The following is a 27,840-nucleotide window of genomic DNA, read 5'->3' as shown; positions in this document are numbered from 1 at the left end:
CAATGAGAAGATGGAGTCAATAACTGTAAAATATTTTCTTATGTACAACTGAAGCCAGGTTTAAAACATAAAGCCAATCATACATTACTTCTTCAATAAGAATAGATCTATATATAAAATGACCAAAAATTGTTAAATCTTCTCAGTAAGCATCACATTTTTAAAAAATTACTCTATCATATGCTCAAGGAAAGTTATCAGAAATTGGTACAAAATTTTCTAAATATCTAACACATAATCTTCTCCATTCCCCACTTTTTATGCCATTACTATTAAATGTTTTTTCCCTTCAGAAATATCTGATGACTCTGCAGTGGGTGCTTAGAAATTCAGGATACAAAATTCATGCTTTCCCTAGCTATTATCAATTATATATTTTATCCAAAAAATAAAAAAACAAATAGTTACAATAGTGATAAGAATTTGTTTTATTGTGTTTTCCATAGATAGTAATAAGGTTTTTTGGTGAAAAAATTCATTACAAAGACAATCTATAATTGAATCAGTAACAAAAAAATTTTTGCTTTAAATGAGTCAAGTATTCTGCATTTGAAATTCAATTTCATAAACATTCAAGATTAGTGAATTTTGATAGGAAAAAAGACTAACAGAAAGGAAAAAGACACCTTTTTAACAGATAGCGACTTAGAGGTTTTTCTTTTAATTTCTTTGGGAAAACACACAGTATAGTTATTTTTTTAAGTCTTTTGCTTCAAGTCAAGTGAACTTTAGACTAAGAAATATTTTTAAATTTGCCAAGAAATTGAAGTGTTAAAAATAGTCTTCTCCTTATTCATTTAATTTCATGTTTAAGGAAATATTTGACAGATAAGTTAACAAAATGCAAAAGAAGTTTACCTGCATTTTTATATAATAAATTCTAGCTCTATAAAAAATTTCCTGGTTTTACACAAAGGCCAATTTTTGACCTTCATCGATCCATTTCTATGTAGTTAAAAAAATACAGTATCAAATCTTTCTCCCTCCCCCCCAAAAAAACTAGAAGAAAATTTTTAAATTGTGAGTGTGTGAATGTAGCTATGCATATTCTCAAGCGTACAAAGCACACGAACATCACTTTACTTGGAAAATTATTTTCATCATACTGTAAACATCTTTTCCTCTGCATCTGGACTTTTCAAAATAGTCTTTGGTATTACTAGCTATTGTGCTTTGAAATGGAAACTTAAGGGATTTCTGTAGTGGTGCTACATAGACATTTTAAGATATAAATAAGAAAAATGCACTTGGAATAAGTTACAGTTAGCTGCTTTTGCATAATTTTCAAAAACTACAGTGTATGCCTAGTCACAGTTTTATGAGAAAGAATATCTCCTTTTTCAACTCCTTAATTTTAAGGAACACTTAACCATTTTGGCTAAAAATCCATTTTTGGAGTGGATCTGATGGATTGCATGACACTAAGCTTGGATGCTCTCCACTTGCTGAAAGGCACATTTTAAAGAATGAATTATATAGAAGTTGGTCCTAGAATAAAAGGAAATACAACAGACATTAAGTTTCAAAACTCAAAGTTAACGGAGAAATAAAAACACTTTATGGTCTCATGGAAGCCAAAGAGAGACTTATGTAACAAATATACACCATTCTTAACTTTTAATCTTTCTAATATCTACTATGTCTGATAAAATCTTGTTGGTTTTTGGTGTAGGCAACATCATTTATGCCACCACTGTTCAATTCACAGAAGGTGTTATATAAATGAAGAGAGGTATGCAGAAAAAGGTCTCAATCAAGTTCTCAAATAACAAATATTTCATTGATATAAGTGATAAAACTCTAAAAAATCCTGTCATAAAAGTCAGTTTTATAGTGTTCTAGAATTACACAAATCAATATTCAGGTAGGAACTGTTAGTTTCCAGCTAAGCTTTAAAACATATGTTTAAAAACAGAAGAAAAGCCTTTCACATATTCTCTCAATTCTAGATTCATGAAAAAGTATTAAAATAGGGAAGGAAAGAATTAATCACTTTAGGTAAGAAAAAATAATTATTTTTCTCTTCTCTGCCAGGAAAACAAAAGTATGACTGTCACAAGAAGCATCATAAGAAATTCTAAAACATATACAAACAAATATTACTAATAATCCACAGACATGTTGAACTGCATAAATCATGCTGTAAGATATTTTATAACTATTTTGCTCCTAAGAGTATTTAATTCATAGATATCTTCTTTCTTACCACATGGGTAGACATACGTAATGACAAAGTTAACAAAGACAGAAATTCTGACAGATAATATCAATATAGTATGTTTCATGTATTTTCCCAGATAAGCAACTAGAGCTAATCAAAATAATTACATAAAGGGGTGAATTAATTGTACTGAGGTACCTTCTGGATCTCCCATATCTGTTCTCCAGTGACAAATGTCTTGTGACCTTTGTAAGCACATGCCTTCAGCTGAACGACACCTTGAGCAGCATGAAGACATAATTCCTTCTGGATGTTATGCCGAATTTCATGTTGAACAGAGTATTCAAAGTACTGTGAAAGGGAGAATGCTGTTACTGACAAGAGCACTCTATATCCTCAGTTGCAAAATTGTCGGCCAAAAAAAAAAAAAAATCAGCAACTCACTGAATAATGGAGTCAGGTGTACTTCACCAAAATAATACAATGAAGTAAGTATCAGAATCGTCACCTGAGTTTTTGGGACAGAAGATATTATAGCCTTTCTCCAGCCTATCACCAACAGATAGTTACTTAATTAAGAAGGCATTGTCTTCCTTCCCATGTCAGAAATTGGAAGCTATCAGGTAGGATGGAGGCTAGAATAGGTTTGCCACAGAAAAGAGCCTGGAAACGTTTAGCAAGCCCATTAACTACCTCTTTCTCTCCACAAGCGTTTCTTCTCTCTTATTCATCTCAATTAATGGCATTTTCATTTAAACTAGAAACATTTGAACAGGATACTCTTGGGAATTCCCTGATGGTCCAGTGGTTAGGACTGGCTGCTTTCACTGCCATGGCCCAGGTTCAGTCCCTGGTTGGGTAATTAAGATCCTGCAAGCCGCACAAAGGTGGGGGGCGGGGGGCACACAATGACACTTTTCCTGCCTCAGTTTCCTTGCCTGTAAAATGGGTAATTTAATAACTCCTACCTCATAGGGTTATGAAGATAAATGATTTAATACATGTAAAACATTTAGACCAATAACTGGTACATGGTAAGCATTCAATACATTTTCAGCTATTGTTACTATTGTTGATGTTTCTCTCTCCCCACATGTCCAATTAAGTAGCCCCTTAGTCTTACTGAATTTTCCTCTCAGATGTTACCATCCCACCGATCCTTACTTCCACATCCTCACTTCTTTTGTTCAGGCACTCAAAATCTCTACTGCAATACCTCCAGGTACCTCCAATTTCTGCTCCTATAATTTAGTCCACTCTGCTGCCAGTTATTCTTTTGTAACATTGATTTGATCCCTTACATTCCCTGCTTAGTGATTCACAATCACTACTGTTGCTAAGATAAAGTCCACACTTCTTTTTTTTTTAATTAAGGGTACTTTAATTAATTAATTTATTTATTTTTGGCTGTGTTGGGTCTTCGTTTCTGTGCGAGGGCTTTCTCTAGTTGTGGCAAGCGGGCGCCACTCTTCATCGCGGTGTGCGGGCCTCTCACTGTCGCGGCCTCTCTTTTAGCAGAGCACAGGCTCCAGGCGCGCAGGCTCAGTAGTTGTGGCTCACAGGCCTAGTTGCTCCACGGCATGTGGGATCCTCCCAGCCCAGGGCTCGAACCCGTGTCCCCTGCATTAGCAGGCAGATTCTCAACCACTGCGCTACCAGGGAAGCCCCCACACTTCTTAATTGGTACGTGAAATCTTCCACTTTCAGTCTAACATCAACCATTGTCCCAATTATACACTATGCTCCTTTCACACAATTCTACCAATGCAGAACATATGTATCCATAACTCCACTTTGCTTTACTCCCTAGAATATCTTTCTGGATCCTTTTCTGCCTAGCTAACTCCTTTTGGTCCTTCAAAAGCCAATTCAAATATTACCTTCCTTCTTTAGTTTTCCCTGAATTTGTCTTATGCACAAAATTACACGCTTCTCAGGCTTCCCATAGTGCATCAGAGATAACCTTCATAGCACTCTATTGGAATTGTGTGTGTAGCTAGCTGACTTCACCATAGACCAAAGTCAGGCAGTGTATCTAGTAATAACATCCATTATACATCAAATATTTCATAATGTTGACATTCCAAAGAAAAAATGAGTGAACATAATTGATTTTCAATAGTGAAATTATTAGTCTTAGCACTAATATTTATTGAGCCCTTATTATGTGCTACGCAGGGACTGTTCTAAACCCTTTATGTGTATTAGAGTAGGCACTCCACAAACATTAGCTGAATTAATCTTGAGTTCCCCTGGTCTTAGCCTCATGCTTAATTTATCTCATTCCACAAATATAATATCATTTTTATAACTGATAGCTCTTCAGATGGAGACATTGAAAAAAAATGGGTTTAGATCACGAAAACAGCACCCTGGCTGTACTTCTTTAAGAAAGATAAACCTCAGGATTTCAAAGATGATAAGAAAGGCTGACCAGAACTTTACATTACTCATATTATTTTTTAAAAACCACTAAAACGGAAGTTATGAGAATGGAGAATAGTTGAAGATACTTAGACAACTAAAGAGTATGTTATTATCTAGCTGAGAACACTGGAGAGAATTTTACCTTAGAACAGGACAACTACAGTGGAGGAGAAAGGGGAAGAGGCAAAGCATTGTGTTACAAAGCCATAATGAATTAAACTGCACTGCACCAGTATATTAGTCAATTTAGTCACATTATCAAAATATTTATTTTCATTTGGAATAGTGCAATACTGTTACAATGGAGTTTTATGCTATAAAAAAAATATCATTATCTGGTCAAAACAGTAGAAGGGAACATGAGGAAATGATGGAGTTAGATGATATCTCAAAAACATCTAGCACTCAAGGAACTACAATTCCCAAACTAGTTTAAATGCAATGCTTGATTGAAAATAACATTTAAAGGAAATAAATCAAAATAAAATCAATGGCTATGTCAGGGTGATAGAAGCCAGAGTTATCTTCTTAAAATATAAACTAGAAAATATAATTCTTTAGCTCAAAATCCTCAGGTGGTTTCTGTCACACTTGGAATTAAATTCAAGTTCCTTAACGAGGCCAGCAAAGCCTTATATGACCTGGCCCCTAATTCATGTCTCTGACCTCATTTTCCACCCCTCTCTTCCTGGACCACTCTGCTCCAGCCACACTGGCTTTATGCTTGCTCTTTTTACCTGCCGCTGGGCCTCTGGCCTTGCGTCCTCTGCCAAGATGCTCTCCTCCTGGAACATGGTTCCTCTCCCAACTCCTCAGGCCTCCACTCTAAGGTCACCTTCTCAAAAACGTCTTCCTGAACCTCCAAAATTAACAACCCCCCCCCCCGCACACACATTATCCCCCTACTCTGCTTTATTTTTCTTTATACCTAAAATTACATATTTATTTTTTCCTTTCCTTCTAGAATACAAGCTCCACAAGATAGAGGCTTTGTCTTTTTCACTACTGTAAGAGTGTGAGTTACATTATAGACGCCAAACAAATACTTGTTGAAAGAATATGTGAATTATTTCAGCATCCCCAAATTTCTAAAAGATGGCTATATGCTATTTATAATTTAAAAATTATTTTAGAGACAGAACTATAAAAACATCTTTATGGCAATGATAGGAGAAAAACAGACAGAACAATGTATAAAATATATCTTCAACTTTTACGATAAAATAGATGTAATGCTAGAAGAAGCCTGAAATAAATTTATAAGTATTTACATTTAGTGATAAGATTTTTACAAATGAGGAAATATTTCTCATTGCTCAAAACCTTAATTTTTACTAGGATAGTCCAGTGTTATTTCTAAAAGAATGTAACTATTTATATAATTATTTTTTCTTCTAATATATAGTATGTAAGGAAAATTTTAAGATATGAATATATATACACATCGACATATATGTACATATATGTATATGTATCTGTATATATCTGTGTGTGTGTGTGTATCTCCATCAAACTTTTAATATCATGGACCACAGAAATACAGTATGAACATGATGTTATTTGCTGTCAAATCCAGTTAAATATAGCCTTTACGTATAATTTAGCAAAATCACCATGCTAATAGTCATGCAACATCAAAGATTCACATAGAAGATCCTGTTTTTCATTTCAAATGTATTATTCTATTATTTTCTCATTTACCTTTCTACTAAATGGGTAAGCAACCTCAAACTGCTTTCAGAGGCAGAGTGAAAATCAAAATAAAGTACTCTACAACTTCTATATGAATTGCCAAACTTAATCTAAAAACATTTCACATACCAGTTTACCGGAACATAAAATTGATTTAGGGATTCTGAAAAACGTGCAACAACTTACTTCTGTTTGTAGGTACTAAAGAGAAGGGAGGATTTTTAGTGCAGTGCTCACCTGGTTTCCCCCAAGTCCATGACACGTATACAAAATTAATGGTTTGCCTCCTTGATTATTTTCTCCAACATCCAGACATAGAGGCTGACCAAAACTCTTAATCTAAAGGGAAATTTTCAAGTTATAAATTTTTTTAAAAATCTATGTGGTTTATATTTTTTCGCAATTAATTTCAGGAAGTGGTGTTAATAATAATGTAAAATCTCAAAAGTAATAAAACAGAAAATATTTCAGCAATTTTTCTGAATCACATAAATATTGGTGGAAGGGAATATACCAAGTAAAAAGGAACAGGAAAATACTCACATATCCAGCTATAACAGGATTAAGGTCTGGCACATACGCTTCTGGATAAATATTGTTCAGATACCATGTAAAATTTTTACACTGAAGGCGGTGCTTTATTTCAAATCTTTTTGAAAGATCACCAAATGACTTCTGGAGAAAGATGAGAAGTGAAGGTGGATGTTTAATTAAAACAGAACTGATAAAGTACTTCGAATGCTACTATTTGTATTTACATTTGGGTCTTAAAAAAAAAAAATTCTGGGCCAAAATATAAGATGCGATTTAACTACAGTCACCATTCATTCAGGCAACAAGTATGCCTGGCTGCTCACTTCTGGCTTCAAAGAGAATCAAGGACCACTGCAGTGGCGACCTAGTGCTATTTTATTCTTCCTTTGTGCCACAAACCTCTGTCATGGGACAAAGATCCCTAGCGAAATGCTGAAGGCAAAAAATGGTAGTGGGGGCATCCAAAACTGATCCTAGTTTTATATGCAAAAGTGCTCTGTAAAGTGTGGTGTGAGAGAGCAGGTATAGAGAAACGGTGCCAACTGTGCATCATGTAACATATCTCTTCTCCAGTCAAGACCACAAAAAGCAACGCAGTTGGCAATATTTTTTTCTAGTTTTAAGGGTGTTGCTTACTCCTAACAATATCTTCTAATAATATCCTAACAATAACAATGTTTTAGTAGAAAAAGTCAAGTTTTTAATCAATTGTATTTTATTTTCCTTTACCTTATTTAAAAGGACTAAGGAAACTTAAAAAAAAAAGCACTAAAATTGAAAAGGTATTTGGTACAGGCAAAATTTTAAAGAAAATATACAGTGGGTGCCTAAATATATGAAAAAGTAAATACTCAAGCTTATCAGTTCAACTAAGGAAAATATTTTCTCTGCCACCTTCAATGTTTTGAACCCAGGTGTTTTAGCAAAAAGTATGAAACTCTGAAAGACTTCTGGGTAGCTTATGCATTTTACCGTGTGGATCTACTTGCCCTATGTTAAAAACAAGGGTTTGCTGGCTCACTTGCCCCTCTGTTGGTGACAAGAGAGCATAAACTGTTTTTAGCATCCACTCGCCTGGTTAGCCAAGTACTTTTGTGCAGTACACAATCTGCCCGATTTGTTTTGGTGGCCCTGGGTAAAAAGTTAGCAATCTGACCCAGTAGTGCTCTGACTTTGCATGGTACTGACATGTTACAGGGAGATACCAGAGACCAAAGAGAAAGCGAAATGAGGTAACCAGACCTTTCTTTATGACATTCGAAATGTTGATGCCCTTTAATCCCAATATATACCGGCTTGCAAATCGGCACTCTTTCTTACAAAGAGTTGGGTGCCATTTGCCGAAGCATGTCCTTAAACTCTCTAGTTTATTTACCACATCCAATGTTGAAACTGTTGGGACTCAATTCTAATGCATTAGGCATGATGATTCTGCAGAGCTTTGATCTAGGACAGGTCAATAACAACCACAGTGCCATGCATTTGTTAGCACTTATTTCCTTATTTCACAGCTGCTCTGGGAGACAGGCAAGTATTTTATCTCAAGACAGGGAGGGAGAGAGAAGAAACGTGGTGGAGCACATGCTCCATGTCAGGCCAATCTGTCAACCACCCTATGAAGCACCATAACCATTTCACAGTCTCAAGGGGCTTTGCCAAAGTCACCCCTCCAGGGAGCAGTGGAACCAGAACTGGAAATAAGAAAGCTTGATACTTCTGGTTCATTCTCCTGCCCCATTCTGACACTGTCTAGCTCTCCAGTTCAAAATGCCACTTAGCACCTTGATTTAGGTGCTAATCACATCACCTAAAACCAGTTAAAAGCAGTTCCACTTAATCTTATTTTCTTTGAGTAAAATACTGAACCAAAGCAGTTACAAAAACTAAATATCTTCCATATTAAAAGGGTAACATCAGGTAGAATGTCTCAACTTTTTAAATGCAGTTTACTTGACTTTAAAAAAAAAAAAGAAGAAAGAAAAGAAAACTGACATCAATGAGTTATATATTTTTTAGTTCAAAAGCCCAGCTTTAAAAATAACTTTTTAAAGAAATGTTTTAGGCTTGAGTTGACTCAAACAGGTAAAAGGACATGTAAACTTGTTGTGGATTTTTACCGTAATTTAATTATTTAGTCCTAACTTACTTGTTTAACAATTTTTGCTGCATCTGTGTTTCTCCTATAAAATATTTCCTTATATTCATCCATCCAGACTTCTGCAAGGCGAACTTGGTTGCGAGCAATCACCTGAGTGCCTTTTGGAAAGGTATGAGGGCTTTTGCTGCGAAAAACATGTCCAACAACAGAGCAAGGCATAATCTCCAACTGCCCACCACATTGCCACACCTGATAATTAATGATATTTGTTTAAATTTACAGTATTTTAGGAAAATCAAAGTGTTGCTTTTAAGTTCACCTTTAAGATACTAATAAAAACAAAATAAAAGATTTATTGCAGCTTTACAAATAGTCTCTGTTCACTGCCAGTTCAATTTAAGTTCTCAAAGATAAAGAACTATTATTAAATGGTACAGACCCAAGAGACAACCCCCCCCACATTTTCAGAAATTACTTTAACAAAATAGTGATTTCAGAGCTCTCATAAAAATAAAGTCCACAATTTCTTCTTCCTTTTTTTTTTTTTTTTTGCAAAAATTATTCAAGCTATCTAGTATCCACAGAAGACCAATGGCTCTTCTGCATTTGACTTCCACAGCAGACTTGGAGTAAGTGAGCCCAGACTCTATTTATCTCTTGTATATTCAATTTTGTGATCAAGAAACAAATTCCAGACAGTCATTATTACCAAAGCACAATCTATTAAACTTGATCATTATAAAAACTTCATACTATTTAGAGATAGAGGGTCAAAAAAACTTATTTGCATTAACTCTAAAATGGCAAATCACTAAATCAATACCTACTCACTTAAATATCTTGACAGTTTGTTCTGCCATAAATGAAAAATCTAAAAGTCATGTTTAATAATATGTGCTAATATTAGGGCAGCGGTTGTATTCTCTCTCTCTTTCTTTTTTTTTTAAACAAGTGAGAAAGCTTGGTGATATGTTTAGTTCAACAGACTGCTTGAGATCCAACATGTGCTGGGGGTTAGGAATACTTAAATGAATAAAACAAGACCCCTGCCCTTAAGCAGCTCAAACTTGGCCAAGATCATCACTGCCATTATGTGATGAAGCCAGAGCCAAAACTTAAATCTTCCAACTCCTAGTTCAGTTCTTTTTCCACTACATTCCAGCCTAAGTGATAAGAAATGAATGACAAAATCATTGTAGAAAATGAACTCATGAAATCAAATACGTACATGTGGAGACCATCTAACACCTTTCTTTTATTTCTCATATTAACGTTTAATATGTTTGGGGAAAAAAGCTTGTTTAATCCGAAGAGTTAAGTTCAATGTCCTTTAAAATTATACATAAATGTTTTTCCATTCTGACTCGCTTGATAATCAACCAATTTCCTGAAGCACTAGATTTAATTATATTTATCTTGGCTGGAATTCAGTAGCTACAAGTGCATTAATTGGTGTTACTGCCTGGACACAGGCGTTTAACTGATTCTTCTTGTTACACTGGCAGCAATAAATAAATATATTAAGTTACACTTTAAGAGGAAATATATTTATTCTAAAATTTCTAACAATTAAATTTTAGAAAGCACAAAAAGTAAAGACTACATTCATCCATGATAATCTGTATCAGCCAACTAGAAATATATATTTCATTGTTTAGTATGAGTGCTATATTTATAAACTTACTCTGAAAGACATTTCTATATTTTCACCTCCCCAAATTTCCATTTCTTCATCATAAGTTCCAATATATTCAAAATAGTCTTTTGATATGGAAAAAAGGCCTCCTGCAAAAGTGGGTGTTCTGAAAAATAATCCATTGTTAAACTTTGTTATAAAAACCAAATAAGAATAAAAACATATTTTAAGAGCAACTGAATCAAATGTACAAATAAATTAAAGAGAGATGACAATTTCAAGGCTTTATATAGATTAATAAAAACTAAAAATGCTATCTTCAAAGTCAAGTTTTGGGGGATGGGGAGGAAGAACTTTAAGTATCCTTCCCTAGCAGAACAAAATTATTGTGTCTTCTAACCAAACTTAAAAGATTCTCAAGGGAATTCCCTGGTGGTCAGTAGTTAGGACTCCATGCTTCCACTGCTGGGGGCCCTGGTTCGATCCCTGGTAAGGAAACCAAGATTCTGGCCTCACGGCTCGGCCAAAAACAAAAAAGATTCTTAAGTAATGATTATAAGGAAGACATAAGAGCTCACTTAATTCTACTTCCTACTCAGTAACATCATGTATAAACAAGTACATAAATATATAAATGACTTTCCTATTCCTTCTATACAGAATATGTGTATTCTTTATTTTGTTAATGTGAATTACCTTTGCAGAAATTACTGTAAAAAGCAAAGAATGCATACGTATTCAAATACTTGAACTGTATATAAGACTTTGAGAGCAATCATCTTACTTAATTGGATAAGTTTCATCCTTCCTTCTTTGCTTCTCATGATCGGGAAGTGACTCCCAGCCAAATGAAAGACTCCAGTCAAAATTCCCACGGTTGTGGTTACTTCCATAAGGAGAAGGTTTGTTGAATTCGAACGTGTTCAGATCTATGGATGCAATATCTGGGCTCACGACAGCAGTGTAGTTCTCAGCTATTCTGGCCAACAAAGGTTCTAACCAGCCATAGAAACACTCACCTAGAAGGAATACAATTTTAATTAATTCAATGAAAACACTCAGGGTTTTTTTCCTTTTGTGTTTTGGAAGAGGGCTTACAGAGAAATGAGAATAACCAAGTCATTAGTGTTTTGAACATTTATATAGGGGAGATTTCTTAAAGGTTTCTTGTGAGATAAGGGTAGGATGAAAAATATAAGACAAGATTAAGCATAGCTAGTAAATGACTGATTTTTTTAACCTTACAATGGAAGCAAAATGATACTGATATATTTAAGTTTCAGACTGTGTATTTCTGTTTAAAATGGGCTATGAATCAAGGATAATGTTTTGCTGATCCATACCACCTAGCTCCAGAAGTGTTCTGATTTGCTTAAACTTGTCTCCCTGAGTAAGGTATAGTAACTGAAATCTTTATTTCTCTGACAGGTTCTTAGGAGAAAATAAGTAAAGGAATCAGAATATTCTGATTTTAGTAGTTGGAGACAAAGTACCATTCAAACCTGCCCAGCGCTAATGAAAGAGAGTGGAGGAGTGGCATGAAAGGTCTGGGTTCTGGCCCCAGGCCAGGCTGTCTCACATCACACATGGAGTTCAGGAGATGTGGCATGTACAATGCTACTCAGGGCTTCCCATCATTCAGTGGAGTTTGGCAGTCATGGTCCAGGAGGACCATCAGACACATTTGCCTGGAGGGGAAGAATGCCCAGTCTGACAGTATTGTAATTTTGGACCAGGAGAGGGAATGCTGGAGAAGCAGCCATTTCCTTTTGAAAACACCTCTCCTGGATTACCTTTAGACCTTTCTTAAATGCTGAGTATTAAGAGAATACTGAGGGCTTCCCTGGTGGCGCAGTGGTTGAGAGTCTGCCTGCGGATGCAGGGGACACGGGTTCGAGCCCTGGTCTGGGAGGATCCCACATGCCGCGGAGCGGCTGGGCCCGTGAACCACGGCTATTGAGCCTGTGCGTCTGGAGCCTGTGCTCCGCAACAAGAGAGGCCGAGACAGTAAGAGGCCCGTGCACCGCGATGAAGAGTGCCGCCCCCCTCCACGCCGCTCGCCGCAACTAGAGAAAACCCTCGCACAGAAACGAAGACCCAACACAGCCAAAAATAAATAAATAAATTTATATTAAAAAAAAATAGTCACAGGACAAGGCAGTTCCCATTCTACCATTTAAAAAATAGAAAAAAAAAAGAGAATACTGAATGTGAAAGCTCTCAAGAGACTCAAGCAAATCCAAAAGCCCTTCTGTAACAATTAGCATATGCTGAAAACCATTTGCTTGGTCAAACATAACCTAAAGGCTGGCCAATCCAAAGCTAAACACTCACACAAACAGTAAAACTCACTAAACTTAGAGCTCGAGGGAATAAGTGACATTTTAATAATACCTAACATGTACATTAAACATTGACTCTAAAAATACTGTCTAAGTACTTTATTTAAAATCACTGACACTGAAAAAAAATTAAAATACAAAGAAAAAAACCCCAACAGCAACAAAAACAAACAAAAGCTAACAACATTCATGGGAAAGATACCAGAAGCTGTAAAGGGGCACCCCTAACTTGGCACAAAAAGGAGTGTGTGAATCTTTGGGGGAAAGAAAAAGAACTGAAATATAAAAAGTAAAAGTGTTAGGACTAGGACAAAGTTTAATGATAGGGTTGACTACACTTAAACAAACAAAACTTTCACTCACTTTAAAGTGTAGTAATCAAGAATAATAAGGAAAACCACATTTTTTTGACAAAATGAGCATAGAAAACATCCTAGGCATGGATAACTCGCTGGGGAAGCTGTTCACTGGAGGCCATAAAGTTAAGGAGCCTCAAACAAAAGGACGTAAGATCTTTGAATAAGTGAAAGGAATTTCCTACCCAGCCCTGCTTGGGCTGTCACTGCTATAATCCCTAGCTGAAAATGATGTTAAAGAAAATGCAATTAGGCATTTAAAGAAAAGGCTTCCTTACCTTTTAAGTTAGAGGGAGGGGGAGGGAAAATGTTACAACTATGTCTATACATGTATACTTACAGTGAGCATCTAAAAATGTGAGTGTTTCAGCTGTTGCTACTGTTGCTCCTAGCAACCTTGCAGTGATCAGACCTTTTCTCTCCTTTTGTCTGACTATTTTTACGATAGAAAATTGTTTTATATATTCCTCTAGTTTACCATGCAAGTACTCTGTAAGAAAAAAAATCAAGATTAACTCCTTTCTAAGTATATTTTCATATATATGAAAGCTAATAAAGAAACCACAGGGCAATGAGTCCTCCACATGCATAATCTTAACGGTTGTACACATCCATCCTTAAGACAAAAATTATATCTTCAACTCTTATTGGAAAACAAAAATTATATATACAGATCTTAACTTTTGAACGATTATAATGCGTGACATTACCACACATAGTTATCCTGCCCATGTCATATCAGTAAACACAATGTGTTTGGAGGGGGAGACTTCCAAAGGAATAGGCCCCAGGAGTTAAGAAGACTCATTTAGAGGCCAGAGAAAAGGGACAAAGGAGTGAAAGAAACTGAATTTGGCCAAAAAGATATTTGATTCTTATTTAAATTGGCATTTAAATCTGCAAATGTATAGAAAAATTTCAAGTATCAAAAAAATTATCTGATATTTAGGCAGTGGTCAAAATAATTTAAGACCAAAATCTTGAGAGAAAGATGAGTAGGAAAATCCAGGGCTACAGCAGTTTGGGAATATTTCTACAAAGAGTCAGCAAAAAATTTTTGAAAGCTCTAGAGTCTCCTGACACAGAATTTTTTCCAGTAAAAATACGAAGGAAGAAAAGAGTATGTAAATCAGGAATGAGGTTAGAAACAGGCAAAATTTTAGCCATGGGTGTGTATAATTTAAGGTACTCAATATTCCAATTTGGATGACATACATACTAGGCAAGAGTTAAAATAGCAGGTAAAAGAAAAACACATCAATCAAGTGTTGTCCATATTTTTAAACAACGTCTTAAGCCTGCTTCTTCACCATTGAATTGACTCTTTGTTGAGTATATAATGCAATTCTTCAAGTGGCCTTCTTGGACCCATAGCACAGACTCAAAAAGATTTGGGAATATTGAGAACACCAGCAAACATCCTGGGTAGATGTTTGCTTCTGCCAGATTTCAGAAGCAATTGCAGGTGACTTTGACTTTATCTGTAATTACATATTTTAAAAAATTCTCCAGTGGTGCAGATAAGAGAGTTGCTTATTTAAAGCTTAAACATTCATGAAGGAGGTAAGAGTCCAGGAATAATTTTTGTGGAAAAATAAGCCTATCTAAACATTATCGTCTCAGGGTAACAGATTAACTTTTTTAACACCTTCTAAGTACCTCAGAATTAATACTCCGAAAGACAAGTAGGATTGTAATTTGTCTTAAAAATATAATCATAGCTATTTCTGCTTTAATCATAGACTTACAGAGCAACTTAAAAATAGAAACATTTTAAAGGTCTTAATGGCAGTTGATTTTTAAAACGGAGTCACTACAGATTCCTTCAATAAACCCTCCCACTGTTCATATGTTAAGAAATTTTTATTCACCCACAACTTCTGAACTTCCTATAAATTCTTACCTGCCCTTTAAATTTAGCCCCCATCCACATCCTAATTTTATGAAGTTAAAAACACAAAGCCGTGAAATCAGATTTCCTGGGTTTGATTTATAGCACCATTACTTTTACCTATGTGACCCTGGGCAAATTATTTTACCTTACTGTACCTCGGTTTCTTTACCTATAAAGTGAGATAATAGAAAAAATGGGGCTAATAGGACTAACCCTCACAGGGAATTGTTAGGAGGATACAATGAGAGATTATTGTACAAATAAAACATTTAAGACAAGAACTAACTAGCACATGGTCTATGCTCTGAAAATCTTAATTATATTTTGTTTGCTATCATTGGGATTGAGCTATCAGTTAACTGATTACCTACATATTTATGCTGCTTTTCCTTAAGCAAATTGAAGTCAGGGGCTATGGTTTCTACTTCACAAGCTCTTCTATGGTAACAAGGGACACATTTTCCACAGTGGGGGACTCATTAGATAGTTCTTTGACTGATTCAATAAGACAAATTACACTACTATTCAAAGATAGCCCTCGCCAAGAAAACTTTTCCAAATCTATTGTTGATTGCTATAAAGAATTATAAAAAATACTCAGACCCTTTGACCAAGCAGTCCTACCTCTCCTAACTTATCTAAGGATATAATTCAAAAAAAGGGAAAATAACATAAGCACAAGGATATTTATTGTAGTATTACATATAGTAAGGCTAAGGGGTAAATAAAAGTGAATGGTTAAGTAAAATGTATCTAGTCCATTTTTGTCATTAAAACTAAAGTTTTGAAGGTAACAGAAACAGGCTAATAATGTTACATGAAAATGTCAGATTTCTAAACTAGATTTCTGACATGGATATAATTAGATAAACATTATATGTTTATGTAGACAGTGATTAGGAGAGAAAAGATTAAAATGGTTGAAACATTAGGTTGAAACATTAGGTTAAAAATGTTATGCTTTATTAACTTACAACCACGTCTAAAGTCTGGATACATCTTATAATTAATTGATGACATGTCACCTAATAGGTAGTGGGTTTTTTTTTCCCATGGTCTGTAAAGTAATGATTTACCTTACAGTAGGTGGTGCTTTGGATTTGACGGGAGTGTTATCCTCAGTTTACAGATATAAGGAAACTGCTCATTAGTGCTGGAGCTAGAATTTGACTTTAAGGAATCTAGTTCCAAACTTGGGCTCATTCAGGAATAAATTTTGCAATCGTTGAAATAATCTGTATTTGTTTGGTACTTAAAATACTTGTAATGTTTGAAAACTCAGCAAATTGTAGTATTTGCCTGATTACCCTTGTGAGTACAATTTAAAATGTGTAACTTAGCAACTGATTATTGACATAAAATTAAGTGAAAGTTCATTAAAGATTTTGGCTAGCTTTGTAAATGGTATTGGAATATTTAAAAGCGCCAAAATAAAACAGGATGTGGTAACTCTTCAGTAATTTTTAACTACTCTTTGATATTATTAATATATTATTTATATTAATACTTCTAATCTTTAAAACAACCCTAGGAGTTATGTACTAATGTATTCCCTCATTTCTAAGCTATAAAATTATATACTTCTTATAAGCAACGGCATGTTCGTTTAATTGGCTGTAAGGGTCTTTTATTCTACTGGTATGTAAACTAATGATGTATTATACAATAAATTTGATGAAATATGGCATTTCCCCCATTTTACAGATAACGAAACTGAGGTATAGGGGGGTTAAGTAACTTTCCCAAGTTACATAGCTGGTTAGGACCAGAACTGGGATTCAAATCAAGGCAGCCTAACTCAAGGCTCAAGTGTGTGCTCTTAACCACTATGTCTTACAATAAAAGTCTCATATTGAGGACTACAAAGTTATAAATAATGGTGTTTCACACGTTTCACACATTTCTGAACTCCAAAATATTTGAATATGGACTTCCTTGGATTCTCCCTTCATCCATCATATATAGCATCCAAGACACTATATTCAAGATCTGAGGTGGCATACAGAGAGCACAATATACCCAAATAGACTTTGGACAACGCCACATGGATTTACTTAGGAAACAATCTAATTTGCATGTGCTTTCTTACCATCTACACTAGCATCATCCACCAAAATGATCTCCTTCAGCAATATGGCAGGTGAAGAATAGAGCACGCTGTGGACAGTTCTAAGCAGCGTGGACCATGCTTCATTATGAAAAACTATTATGACACTGGTGGTAGGCAGGGCAGGACAGCGCTTAAATTTTTGTTCAATACATCTAGAAAAAGTCAAAGTAGAAGAAAAATTATGAATTTTATTACTTTATTTCACAGCTATACCATTACTAAATTATCATTATTTAAACCTTTAAAACAATAGAAATGATAGTGGACACTTTATTTATATGTAAGATGATCTTAATGCTATATAAAGGCAAATAGATCAAAACAAAATTTCTTACAAATAGGCCACTCACCCAGAGATCATGTCCACTGATATTGATCACATGTCACGAATTAAAACATGCTATTGTAAGCTTTCTCCATAATATAATTTTAAATACAAATAACATTTTAAATAAGAAAAATAACCTAGAAGTGAGACAACCTGTAAAAATAGCAAATACTTGTAACTGCTCAAATACAAACCAAGTTTTTTTCTTTCCTTGTAGAAATCATGCATTTTTCTTAACATTTGCAATTTTTAATTATTAAATGAATATTCATCTTTGTAGAGATTATCTTAAATTAGATACTTTCCTAGGAATGTAATATTTTCTAAGTTTAATCAATTTCCTTAACCTGTAACTGAACCAAAAGGGGAAAAAATTGCTTACTATAAAGCCTATTTCCTTCAGCAAAAACTTAAGTACCTACCATATGCCATGCTGTGTTAAAGATTTTGCTCCAGTAAGGAGAGAGACCCTAAATAGTTTTTGACTGATTAGCAGTATTACTCATTCACTAAAAACTTTAGTTATAAATTTATCTTGAATTCATTTTGATAGCAATGTCATCCTCAATGAAAATAATCTTCATATGAAGCCATTGGGGTATGTGTGGGTCTGTACAATCTCCAGGCTTTGAGAATGGAGATGACCACAGTCCCTCACCTGCTGAGTTGAGGTGAGGATCAAATGAAATAACATACAGGAGAGGGCTTCAAAACACTGTAAAATCAAACAGAGTGAAGCTGGGACATAAAACATGTGTGATCTATGGTAAAGATAAATAAGTAAAATAACTGGATCTTTGATAACCATAAATGGTTGTACAATTTTAGACAACAGACTATGAAATCCTCCTACACAGTCAAAAGCCACTATAAGTAGTGTGTGAACAATCAAACAGTGCTGTTCAAACCCAAAGATAAGGAAGTAAATCATTTACTCATGGAGACAGGAGCCCAGCACATTTTGGTTGCCCTGCCAGGGCCAATGGGGAAACCAGAGCCCCCAGAATGGTGGCCTGGGAAAGCCACCCTAAAAGAGAGATTCTACAAACTCTCATTAATTACTACTTTTACAGCCATACCTCAGTATGAATGTGTTTCAAATCCTTTCCTGAGAGGAGGTCTTTAGGTTGAAATGTTTGTAGTGATAAGAAAGGAATTAAATTAGGGATAAAATATTGAGAGGGCGTCAACATCACTGAGTAGGAAAAGAGGAGGAAGGTGAAACTGATTTTGCTTTCTAGGACCATCATGATTTTAAAGTGTAACATACATGCATAGCCAGGAGAAAATAATCACATTCATCCTCACTGGTAGATGAAAGCAAATGATTTATTCTAAAATGAATTTTGGATAAACTATCAATTAAAAATAAAGTCCAAACACAAACTACCTATTTATCTATCTTCGAATTAAAATTACATGGAAACAAATGACTAAATATAAGCTTGTATTTTTAATACATAAAGTCTTATAAGCCAACATAAAAGTATAAGTAAAAATTATGAAAAGCTCCATACTATAGTATTTCTTTTTTAGGAAAAAATTTATAATTTTGTCTTATAAGCATTTTGGGGAGGGAGTTTGGGGATTTAAAAAAAATTTTTCCTATATTTATTTGCCATGTGACTAATTAATATAGTATTAATATAGAATTATGAAAAGGTTTTGAAGATTTAAAGTATGACACTTTACAAAAATTCACACTAGGGCTTCCCTGGCGGCGCAGTGGTTGAGAGTCTGCCTGCCGATGTAGGGGACACGGGTTCGTGCCCCGGTCCGGGAGGATCCCACATGCCGCGGAGCGGCTGGGCCTGTGAGCCATGGCCGCTGAGCCTGTGCGTCCGGAGCCTGTGCTCCGCAATGGGAGAGGCCACAACAGTGAGAGGCCCGCGTACCGCAAAAAAAAAAAAAAAAATTCACACTAATAAAGTGTTATCTCTTTAATCTCACAAGGCTTTCCCTCAGTTTAAGCAAGGATTTATTTGCTTAACTGATAAGTACTAATATCAAGTAAAAGTGTCATGTTATATCATCAATGCAAGTGATAATAAAATTTCACAGTATGATTTCATAAGCCCCATTTATTTTGAAACAATTAGCATGCTCAACTTATGTTTAAAAGTTGTTTCACATGTCATTTAAAGTAGTGAAATTCAAATAACTAGCCAAAGTGATTACAGATTCCCAGTCAAACCATTTGAAAAATTTGGCATACAGAAATGTGCTTAAATTATCAGTCACAAGACCATCTGGCTTTGGGAGAAACTGGATCTATATTTCTAATGAGCATGTAAAAGATTAGCAGTTCTTCAGAAAATGTGTTCCTTGATGATATAAGTTAAATTTAAAGTATGAAAGTATTAAATCTTCACAGTTCTAGGTACACATTCCTATCCAAAAAAAAAAGGTTCTTTGTGTGCATAGCTATTTTGCACTTACATATTGATTAACATTATTGAATATTACTGCAGTTTCTCAAAGCTATATTGGAGAAAAGGCTTATCCTGAGCTCCCTTTGTCATGTCAGAGAATAAAAATCATGCTTCTTGATTTGTGATGGGAATTGCTTTTCAACCAAGACCTCTCCCAAAATCAGTAAAGGGCCATATTGCATTTTAACCTATTAGCATAAAAAAGGAACTATACTATGCCCTGTCAGAACAACTAGAATATTCTACATTCATTTGTTTCTTCACACATTCATTTAAAATGATGAGAAATTTAACCTTGAATCACACAGATTAGAATAGAGCAACAGAAATCTAATCTACATAGCTTCAATATTGAGGAACTCATAGTTGGAGCAGGTATTCATGATCATAAACCTAGAAAAATATGAAGGAAGCAATAGATCTAAGTCTACTAAAGTACTTTTCTTCAGGTTCACTTATAAATTTAATTCTCATAACTAGAAAGCAAAATATGTAAGCACTGTTTGCTTACAGTTTGTCTATCTTGCACTTTTAACAAATCTACAGATTGTTTAAAAGTGCTGAAATTCATTTTAGCTATTTCAGTTCAAATAGAGCATTTGAATACTACCTCAAAGATAACAAGATGGTTAACTAAGAACAAAGAGACAGCACAGTAGAATCGGGGGCTGGGGGGGATTTTAATCAAAATACTGTATATTTGAGATAAACATGTAAACAAAGTGACAATGAAAAGCAATGTTGGCCTCTCAAAAGAGAAAGGGAGAAAACTCTATAAATACAAGAGCTTATTCAACAAAACTCCAGAGAAAGAATCACAGTTGAACTAGTAATTAAAACAATACTGTCGGGCTTCCCTGGCGGCGCAGTGGTTGAGAGTCCGCCTGCCGATACAGGGGACGCAGGTTCGTGCCCCGATCCGGGAGGATCCCTACATGCCGCAGAGCGGCTGGGCCCGTGAGCCTTGGTCGCTGAGCCTGCGCGTCCGGAGCCTGTGCTCCGCAACGGGAGAGGCCACAACAGTGAGAGGCCCATGTACCGCAAAAACAAACAAACAAAAAAACAATATTGTCTCTTAAAAGAAAGGTTACAAAACACAGGACATTCTGAAATGTAGTTATAGCACTAAAAGTAGCCACAAAGTCCATGACTTAGCTCATAAACTATCATAGCTCCAAAATCTTGGCACAGTTTTTAATATTTCTATTCTATAGCAATACACAGAAGAACAGAAACAACTCCTCCACCTCCCACATTTCCCATAAAATCCACCTCATGTTTCCTCCTTAATGGATGAGAAAACTAAAGCATTTAAGAATAAAGGATTTCCTTGTGGTTCTATAGAGGTCAGATCTAGAATTCAGTTTTCTAATTTCTAAGATGATAATTTTTCACATCTGCAATGCCTCACTAAACATAGATATAGAAATCTAGCCTCAATAACAATAAGCAAAAAATAATTAAGACAGGTTAAATAAATGGTATTTGTCGATTCTTTGCCTCAAAGTGACTAAAGAACAAGCAACTTCCTTAACTAATGCCCCTCCCCTGAAAACTCTCCTGATAAACACTAAACAGTGAATATTCTTCAACATACTCAGGAGGTCGAGTGTCTGGTCCAAGATCTCGGTGTAAAGAAATCCTGTCACTTGCAAAAGCATTAAAACAGTGTTTTGCTTCTCCACGTTCTTTTTCCTTCTGCTCTTCAATACTTAAATTGGTTGTCTTGAATGCTTTGCCAGAAGCACCAGGTGCATTAGAATCCTGAGGCGGGCGGTCAAGAATGGGTTTCAGTTCTGCTGCTGTATAATATCCTTGCAAACAGGGTCTCTCACCAGCATCAATGTTTTGCCTGACAGGTGCTCCTATTTGCATTTTTGGCATTGCATCTTTAATATTGTTTACAGCTTCTAGCATTAAATCAAACATCTTGTTTTTGTTTTTCATGTTTCTTTCCATCCTTGATTCCTCTTTGGAATATTGAACACTTACTTCTCTTTGCATTAAAATCAAAAATATTATAAAGAAAAAAACTACTGCACCAAGTTTCCAGAACTTTTTATGGTAATGTCTTTTAAGATGTAGTTTTACTAGTCGTTTTAGGTGAGCCATTCTGACATTAAAAGTTTGTCACTTGACAAATAACAGTTACAGTTTCCTCTGTTACATATATTTTTTATCATAGATTTGCTGGCAAGAAGGTTTCCTTAAATTGCAATACCTATAAACAGAAATGACAGGTTAGTAGCTATTCATTCCTATAGGCATGGTTCACTTCGTTCACTCAGCCAACAACTGAACATAAGCTATAAACAATGTACTCTTATGGTTAATAACAATACAAAGATATCTTGCCCTCAAGAAAATTACACTTTTGGAAGAACACAGTTGCTATCATTAACTATAATCTATCGGGGTTATAAAATATTAGAGACTTCTCTCCAGTAAAAAATACATTGTTAACTCTGCCTAATATCTGCCATATAATATGCATAAATGAGTTTTATAAATATATTTTGAGTTTTTAAAAAAAATCTTAGCTCTGGGGCTTCCCTGGTGGTGCAGTGGGTGGGAATCTGCCTGCCAATGCAGGGGACACGGGTCCGATCCCTGGCCCGGGAAGATTCCCACATGCCGCGGAGCAACTAAGCCCGTGTGCCACGACTACTGAGCCTGCGCTCTAGAGCCCGTGCTCTGCAACAAGAGAAGCCACGACAATGAGAAGCCCGCGCACAGAACAAAGACCCAACACAGCCAAAAAAAAAATTAAAACAAATAAATAAATTTATTTTAAAAAAAATCTTAGCTCAATAACCAAGGGGCTAAAGAACTTCATTAAGCTGATTGTAAAGAAAGGGGTAATCCATAAGAAAGCAAAGGTACACTGACAGGTACTGTCAGGCATACATCTAAAACTATGGCTTTTAAGAAGTTCACCATCAACCTATGAACTTCAACTAAATCAATTAAGATGATAAAGCAGCTTCATCACCAAGTAAACTGGCATTCTCCCAAATCTGCTCACTTGATAGCACTTGTTGAATTTAACAGATCCAATAAAGACTGGAAAATTAAGATAATGTGTTGTTGTTATATAACAGCTATTTTCAATAACTCACACAAACACACACAAAAAAATAAGAAGAAATAGGAAAAAAAAATGGCAGTGAGCATCACTTGGAAGTATCTCTGAAGAGGCAATAGAGATCATTAAGTTATAAAAGCAGTATCTGGTGCAACAAAATGCTGCTTGCAGTTGATCCTAAGAACAGAGCAGCATGTTTACCAAACCCTAGTATGGGACATCAGGAGCAAAAGAAACGAAAAATAAAAGAGGACATTGACTACTGCCAGAATCACAGTGAAGACGGACTTTCTTCATGATGTCTAAAAAAATGTACTGTGAAGGGTTCAGTACATGATTACATACCATGCACCATTATAGTCAGTCAAGTAATTAGCAGAGACAAAAGGGCAAGGAAAATGCCTTTGCTCCCTAACCCTAAACACATTTTAAGAAAAATGTCTATAGGAGTAAAAATTAACACTTTATTTAACTTCTTTTCCAAAGTTATCACTAAATTTAAAATTTAGTGATATTACTAAATTTAAAATAAGAAAACCAAGTTCTGAGATGGATTCTTTGGTCTTTAGCAAAAAATTTGGAGCTGAATAAACAAAATAGGCAGAACTTGAAAACTTAGTTCTACATACTATTTCTAATTGGACTGCTCTATATGTTTTCAGTACAGACTGGATACTTTGGTTCCAACAGAGACCTCATTTATGATGTTTTGCCCATAAAAATGAGATTCCAATATTTCTGAGCTTTGGTTGCTTCAAGAGCCTCATGTAAGGATTAAAAGGACCTCTTAAGATTTTAACATCATTTTAAGATATAATGTAAGGAGTTTCAGACCACACAATTGCGGTTATATCGTTTCCTACGTGTCAAATGTTGTGCTAGGCTATGGCTATTAAGGTACCTTAAAGGTAAGCTTCAAGGAGCAGAGGTCAGTATGAACGATGGCACTTCAACAGGCAACCACAAAGCAGTGTGATATGATGGAGACTACGAAAGCACATGGAGGATACGAAGAAATGTTAGAGAAAATTTCCCAGCAATGACACCATTGAGCAGAATCTTGACAGATAAGCAATTTTTAGGCTGGTGGACAAGAGACAGGAGAGAGAGGGAATGGTAGATGCAAAGGCATACGGCAAGAAAAGATGTGGTCAATCCTTGGGTACAGCAGAAGTGGAGGGCACAGGCAGGAAAGGGCAGGAGATGAGGCTGGAAGTTCAGTTAAAGACCAGCTCACACCGTGAATTTGGAATCTACCAATTTTGTCCTGAATGAATAGAATGGAAAGTACTGAATGATTTTAAGGAAGGATCGTAATCATATTTATGTTTTAGAAAAATCACAGGTTCCTCGGCGCCAGTAAAGGTAATGTATACCAAAGAGTTGAGGGAAGCAGGAAGGATGGAGAGGGCTGACTCAAGAGAGTCCAAGAAATGAGATCGAATAGGACTTGGTGAGAGAAAGAGAAGAATGGGAGGTGGATGGGGAGAGTGATGACATTGACAAAGGCAGGGAATATAGGTAGAAAGATTTGGGATGGGATGTTCAATTTTGGTCATGACAAATTTGAGGTGCTGGTAGGGTTTCCAAGGTGAGTTCCCATGAGCAAAAAGATACATAGGACTGAAAATTAGGGAAAAGCTCTGTGCTAAAGATGAACTTTGACAGGCTTGGGGTACAAAAGAGTTCACCTACAGTATATAAAGTAAAGAAGCCCAGAGAAATAGCTACAATTAAGGGTTAGGGGAGGAAAAAAGAGAAACTGGAAAGAAAGAGCAAAAGGAATAAGAAAACAAAACAAAGGAGAATCAAGGGAGAATAGATTGTCAGATAATGTATCCATGTCAAGTGGATACAATCTACATCTTACCCTTGAGAGATGTTAACTGTTTGACAGTGGTTGATCTTTAAAAGTAAACTTCACGAGACCTGGTCCAATGGGCTTTAGTGCAAACCAGAAATGAACTTTGGCAGAGAATCCAATAGGCTAGTTGTAGTCATGCCCCCAAGATCCTAGGGCTTAGGATTCAGGACACTTTCAGACTAACGGGGCAACAATGATCTAAGAGGTTCCAGGGAGATAAGGATGGCCAAAATGTTGAGTTTTCATAGGATAATGGTTCCCCAACTTATGAAATACAACCTGATCACCTTTCTCTCTTCTAATGGCCTACCCACAAATATGATTTCTGCATAAAATATTCATGCTTGGGGCTTCCCTGGTGGCGCAGTGGTTGAGAGTCCACCTGCTGATGCAGGGGACATGGGTTCGTGCCCCAGTCCAGGAAGATCCCACATGTCACAGAGCGGCTGGGCCTGTGAGCCATGGCCGCTGAGCCTGCGCGTCCAGAGCCTGTGCTCCGCAATGGGAGAGGCCACAACAGTGAGAGGCCCGCGTACCACAAAAAAAAAATATATATATATATATATATTCATGCTTGACAACAGATAGATATAAATTAACTTATGTTCATCCCCCTTTCTGTCTCTGAGACAACCATCAAATATCCCCTTCTCCAGTGCTATTTAGTGATACTAAATTTCTTCAGTAGCCAGGATAAGCTAGATTAGGAATTTGAGAAGGAATGAGGTGGTCTCCTTAGAATGTTTTAACACAACATAGAACAGGAAAGAGTCCCGGGAAAGTACAGAGTAGAAGGAGATGACAAAACAAGATCTTTCTCTTTTTTAAAAAATAATTTATTTATTTATTTATTGGCTGCATTGGGTCTTCATTGCTGCACGAGGGCTTTCTCTAGTTGCAGCAAGCTGGAGCTACTCTTCGTTGCGGTGTGTGGGCTTCTCATTGCAGTGGCTTCTCTTTGTTGCAGAGCACGTGCTCTAGGGCACGCAGGCTTCAGTAGTTGTGGTTTGTGGGCTCTAGAGCACAGGCTCAGTAGTTGTGGCTCACGGGCTTAGTTGCTCCGTGGCTTGTGGGATCTTCCTGGACCAGGGATCAAACCCACGTTCCCTGCATTGGCAGGCAGATTCTTATCCACTGCGCCACCAGGGAAGCCCCAGAGTGAGATCCTTCTACAGTAGTGATAGGTTTTCCAAAACATTTTATGCCAGAAATCATATCTGTGGGTAGGATGGGGAATTGGAAAGAAGGATTGAATTAATGAGGCCAGTGGAAGAGAGTTCTTTTTTAAGGATGCATTATAAACTAGAGGAGTTCATCAATAGGGTAATAATCCTATACTGTGTGCATGTTTATCTATTTAAGCGAGTCACTCAGGTAGGTTTTAGTATAGGATATCTCTAATGAGAGAGTCAAGACAAGCTCATAAAGGACATGAATAGTATCTCCCTTACTCATGGTTGTTTTTTGGCACTTACCGCAATGTTGGTGACGTAATGGGTACCCAATAAATGTTTGTTGACTAGAAAAGGGATGAAAGAAGACCAAGATTTCATTTACTATCAGAAATAGTTAACTTTTGTTAAATGTTGATTAGGTCCCTGATACTTTAACACTTACTACATAAGTTCTCTTTTAGTCTTTCCAACAATCTTGCAAAGTTTATGCTATTCCCATTTTACTGACAAACATTGAGAGCCAAGTAGATTGAGTGGCTTGGCCAAGGTTATTCAGTTTAAGTGGAAGACCAGCATTTCCCCAACTGTATTCCAACTCAGGTCTGATGTAAAATCCTGAGATTTTCACTGAAGTTGTCTGAAGTAAGGTCTTTATAAAGGAGTCAAGAATCGATGCTATAAGTGTAAGGAAGTAAGGGGAAAACCTAGGAGAAAAAAATACAGACAGCCTCACATCACCTCAAGTGAGGTTTTCTGGACAAATGAGTTAAAAAAAAAAAACAACTATTTTCAGAGCATGTTTTTGGAAATAAAGATCGAGGAGGATGAGACTGTAGATTTTGACAATGGCGGGTTAAGAAACTGAGACTGCTTAGCGGTAGAGTCTACTAAAGTAGGAACATGATGCTTTGCTTTTTTCAGATTATTTCTAAGGGAATAATTTTATTTTATTGATTGCTGATCAGTTGAAGATTACAACATAGATCCCCCAGGGACTGTGTATGACTTTTCTTTGCTGCTAATGTACAATATCAGCCTTCCATTAATGATAAATTACACTCAACATTAAGCATCTCCATCAGTGGTCTTCAACTCTGGATACACATGAACAGAAAGCTCTTTAAAACTGCAGTGCCTTAGGCCCCATCTCTACAGGATTTGATTTTATTTATTTTTATTATTTATTTATTCATTTATTTTTGACAATCGTGGCTTTTATTGAGAGGAAGGAACTCCAGCTGTTTGGATCACTATGTATTATTAAAAAGAGACTTTTAAAAACTTTTTTCATAGCTTTACTGAAGTGTACATGATGCACAAGTTGTACATATTTAAAGTATATAATTATTTTTGTTGCTCTAGGGATGAGACTTAGGCCCTGCTTTTGTTGTTATTTTCAACTCTCCATATAATTCTAAAGGGTGGCAAAGGTTAAGCATCACTGGTTCAGGTAACAGGACTTTGGGCAAAATTAGCACCTGATGAGAAAAGAACTACATCTAGATCTAGAGACTGTCATACAGAGTGAAGTAAGTCAGAAAGAGAAAAACAAATATCATATATTAACGCATGTATGTGGAACATAGAAAGGTGCTACAGATGAACCGGTTTGCAGGGCAGAAATTGAGTCACAGATGTAGAGAACAAACGTATGGACACCAAGGGGGGAAGGCAGTGGGGGGTGGGGTTGTGATGAATTGGGAGAT

General features: G+C 35.9%; 1 protein-coding gene across 1 annotated transcript; it reads right to left on the bottom strand.

Annotated features, from left to right (window-relative positions):
• Positions 1 to 404: 404 nt before the first annotated feature.
• On the bottom strand, positions 405 to 22,231 carry GALNT3 (polypeptide N-acetylgalactosaminyltransferase 3). Its single transcript, XM_029224462.1, has 10 exons — positions 21,608 to 22,231; positions 17,230 to 17,402; positions 13,587 to 13,736; positions 11,333 to 11,567; positions 10,597 to 10,714; positions 8,961 to 9,161; positions 6,824 to 6,955; positions 6,518 to 6,619; positions 2,360 to 2,512; positions 405 to 1,488 (listed from the first exon to the last, which is right to left on the bottom strand). The coding sequence occupies exons 1-10, from the start codon at positions 22,120 to 22,122 to the stop codon at positions 1,366 to 1,368; spliced, it is 1,902 nt and encodes a 633-aa protein (XP_029080295.1). The 5' UTR covers positions 22,123 to 22,231; the 3' UTR covers positions 405 to 1,365.
• Between the last annotated feature and the right edge of the window lie 5,609 nt (positions 22,232 to 27,840).

This window comes from Monodon monoceros, unplaced genomic scaffold (assembly GCF_005190385.1).
Source record: "Monodon monoceros isolate NGI ecotype Baffin Bay Population unplaced genomic scaffold, NGI_Narwhal_1 Super_Scaffold_16, whole genome shotgun sequence".
NCBI classification, from domain to species: Eukaryota; Metazoa; Chordata; class Mammalia; order Artiodactyla; family Monodontidae; genus Monodon; species Monodon monoceros.
The sequence above is the reverse complement of the archived record's forward strand: the minus strand, read 5'-3'. Positions and strand labels throughout refer to the sequence as shown.